A 2,500-nucleotide genomic window follows, 5' to 3' on the forward strand; every position below is an offset into this window, starting at 1 on the left:
GGCAATTGCTTCTTCCTCACCAACCGTGAGAACCTCGATCACTCGATAAGATGCGGGCCCTCCACCAGCACCGGCTAAATATTCAAACAGACCCTTCTTTCAAAAAAGGCAAAGACTCCAGCGCTTCCGTAACTTACGGCTTACGACCCTCGACCCTCTTCCGGTCAAAAATGTTCTAAATTATGACCCCTCTCGTCACCGTCGTGACTTCTTAAAGATGGGGGAGGTGGCAATACCCGCATGGACCATCGCACCATCCCCTTGACCGAACGGAAAAACGTCTTCAAGAAATCGAGATCGTTTTCCGCTTCGCTCCAAGGGACCCTCTTTCTTCGCTCCCCCCGAAAAAAAAAACACTAGGGGAAAAAGAGGAAAACACCGGACCAACTCAACCCCTCGATGATCGTGTTTTCTTAAGACGCTCTACGCTTTTCTCACGGTCATGGGAGGGTGCGTTTTCTTTCACACCCCGTTGACTTTCCTTGCGGCTCACACGTTGCTCAACAAGTGTATCGGACGCGCCCAGGGAAGTTCACCGAAGGAAACACAAGAAGGGGTGTCGCTCAACGGCCAAAGATGGTTCCCGCAAGATAACGCAACAGGAACGCACCTGAGCGATCCACCGGCTTCTTCCAACGGATTTTTAACGGAATTCTTACGAAATTCCCCCCTCAAAAACTGACTTTAAGGGTTTCTATTTCGATACTACATATGGCGGCGTCTACTTACATCATCCTCGGCAATGTTGGAGTAAATGTCCAGATTATCGATGCGCACGGTGCCTTGGAAAGGATAGCAGAGCGTACCCTGCGGGATGGCCGTGTTGGACCATACGGTGGCGGTTTGGTCACGTGAATTTCGCGCACCCAGCCCCGTCACGGCCAGCGCAAACTCTTGCGGTATCAACACACACGTCTCCATGTTCGGTTTGTTTGGTTTTTGGTTTTTGTTTTCGGTGGAATGTCCTTCTTCCGCCAACGTGTAACTGGTTTATCAAAAAAAATCACACCACCACAACACGTTACAACACTCGATGTTGAATTGAAATCACAATCGAACCACAACAACACGATCGCGTCGAACGTCGAACAAACTTCCCTTTTTTTGCGACAATCAATAGTTACAAAAACGAACGCGGAGCGGATGATCTACGATCACAACCATAAACTATGTCAAATAAGAGGGAACAACGACTTCCTACTGGCTATGATTGCGAACTTTTATGCATTTTACGTCGCACATTTGCACAAACGACGGTTTGAAAACAATCGATCGATCCTACTGCATCGCGGCTGATACGAGCTGCACGTGGCACGGCATTCTCGCAAACCGACGGCACGATAGGCACTTGTTGTTGTTGCTGTGGCTGCTGCTTAACTCGATCACCATCTTCACTCGCCGCACACGCTCGATCGATTGATCTGTCTGTCGTCTGTGTCTGTTGGTCTGGCACCGGCCAAGAACTTTCTTCTTTCTATCCTCCTTCACCGATTCTAACGCTCCGTCCGCTAAGACGAAAGACTTCCTCTCTCTCGCTCGCGCTGTGTGTTCAAGCGACGAACCTCGGAAATGATGCAAAACGAAAGAAAACCGAACGACGACTCGCTTCGACGACGTTTGCACAAATACTGGCCAGCGGAGATCACCGCGATCTGCCCGTGACCTTCCGTGGTCGGTGGCTGCTGCCGCTGCTGCTGCTGCTGCTGCTGCGATCGATCGAGCGAACCGTTGGATGCCGCCACATCCTCCCATCCTGCTCGCTCGCGAGCGCTCCCGATTTGTCTTCCTTCTTCGCTCGTTCGTTCGTTGGGAGCCAAGCGGCATGCTGTGCTATAGGGCCGCAGGCTCATAAAGCTCGCCTTAACTGTAGCAGCGCACCCTATCCGTCCCGCATAAGATCCCGCACACCAACGCAACACGACGATCGTTGGAGTGCCTTGCGGTAGCCGAAACCTGCTACGATCGTAACCTGCCGCAACCGCGCGCATGGGTCAGCGCAGCGAGTAAGGTGCCTATATCGCCCTTTGCTTCATTCCACTTGCTTCGCACAAAGCCGAACACCGCTCCGGCTCCAAGAAAAGCTCCGGGCGCACACCGCGCGCGCACCGCTCGCTGCCACCTTTTGCCGCCCGAAGATCGCTACAAAGGATCGGACGGATGGACGGACGGACAGAAAACAATATAGACAAACCAGCATCGCAAAAGAGAAACCACAACAACCGACCGAATGGGAATTGGCTTCTTCTTCTTCTTAGCGCGCACCATTCGTGGCCGTCTTCCAATTCGCGGCTTCTTGGCCATTGATCGTGCCGTCTCTTCTTTACGTTCGTTGTTCTGTCTCCTCCCCTGGGCAAGAGGGTAGCCTTCGAAGGAGTTTGGAACCCGCGCCGACGATCGATCGGACGAGAAAGCTCCGACGAAAGCTCTTGCAACGCGACGCGATTCACCAACACAGACAGACACCCGGAGACGGCACACGCGGTTGTCGATCGTGGTCGAT

The 2,500-nt window shown here is 52.8% G+C and overlaps 1 protein-coding gene across 1 annotated transcript in view; it reads right to left on the reverse strand.

Annotated features, from left to right (window-relative positions):
* The window catches only part of LOC126568894 (zinc finger protein 177-like), a 15,000-nt gene extending 13,390 nt beyond the window's left edge, over positions 1-1,610 (reverse strand). Inside the window, exon 1 of the mRNA XM_050225572.1 lies at positions 730-1,610. Within this exon, the coding sequence (XP_050081529.1) occupies positions 730-921 (192 nt within the window). The 5' untranslated portion in view covers positions 922-1,610. The remainder of the gene's footprint in view (positions 1-729) is intronic.
* Positions 1,611-2,500: the final 890 nt, after the last annotated feature.

Source organism: Anopheles aquasalis, chromosome 2, assembly GCF_943734665.1.
Source record: "Anopheles aquasalis chromosome 2, idAnoAquaMG_Q_19, whole genome shotgun sequence".
Lineage (NCBI taxonomy): Eukaryota > Metazoa > Arthropoda > Insecta > Diptera > Culicidae > Anopheles > Anopheles aquasalis.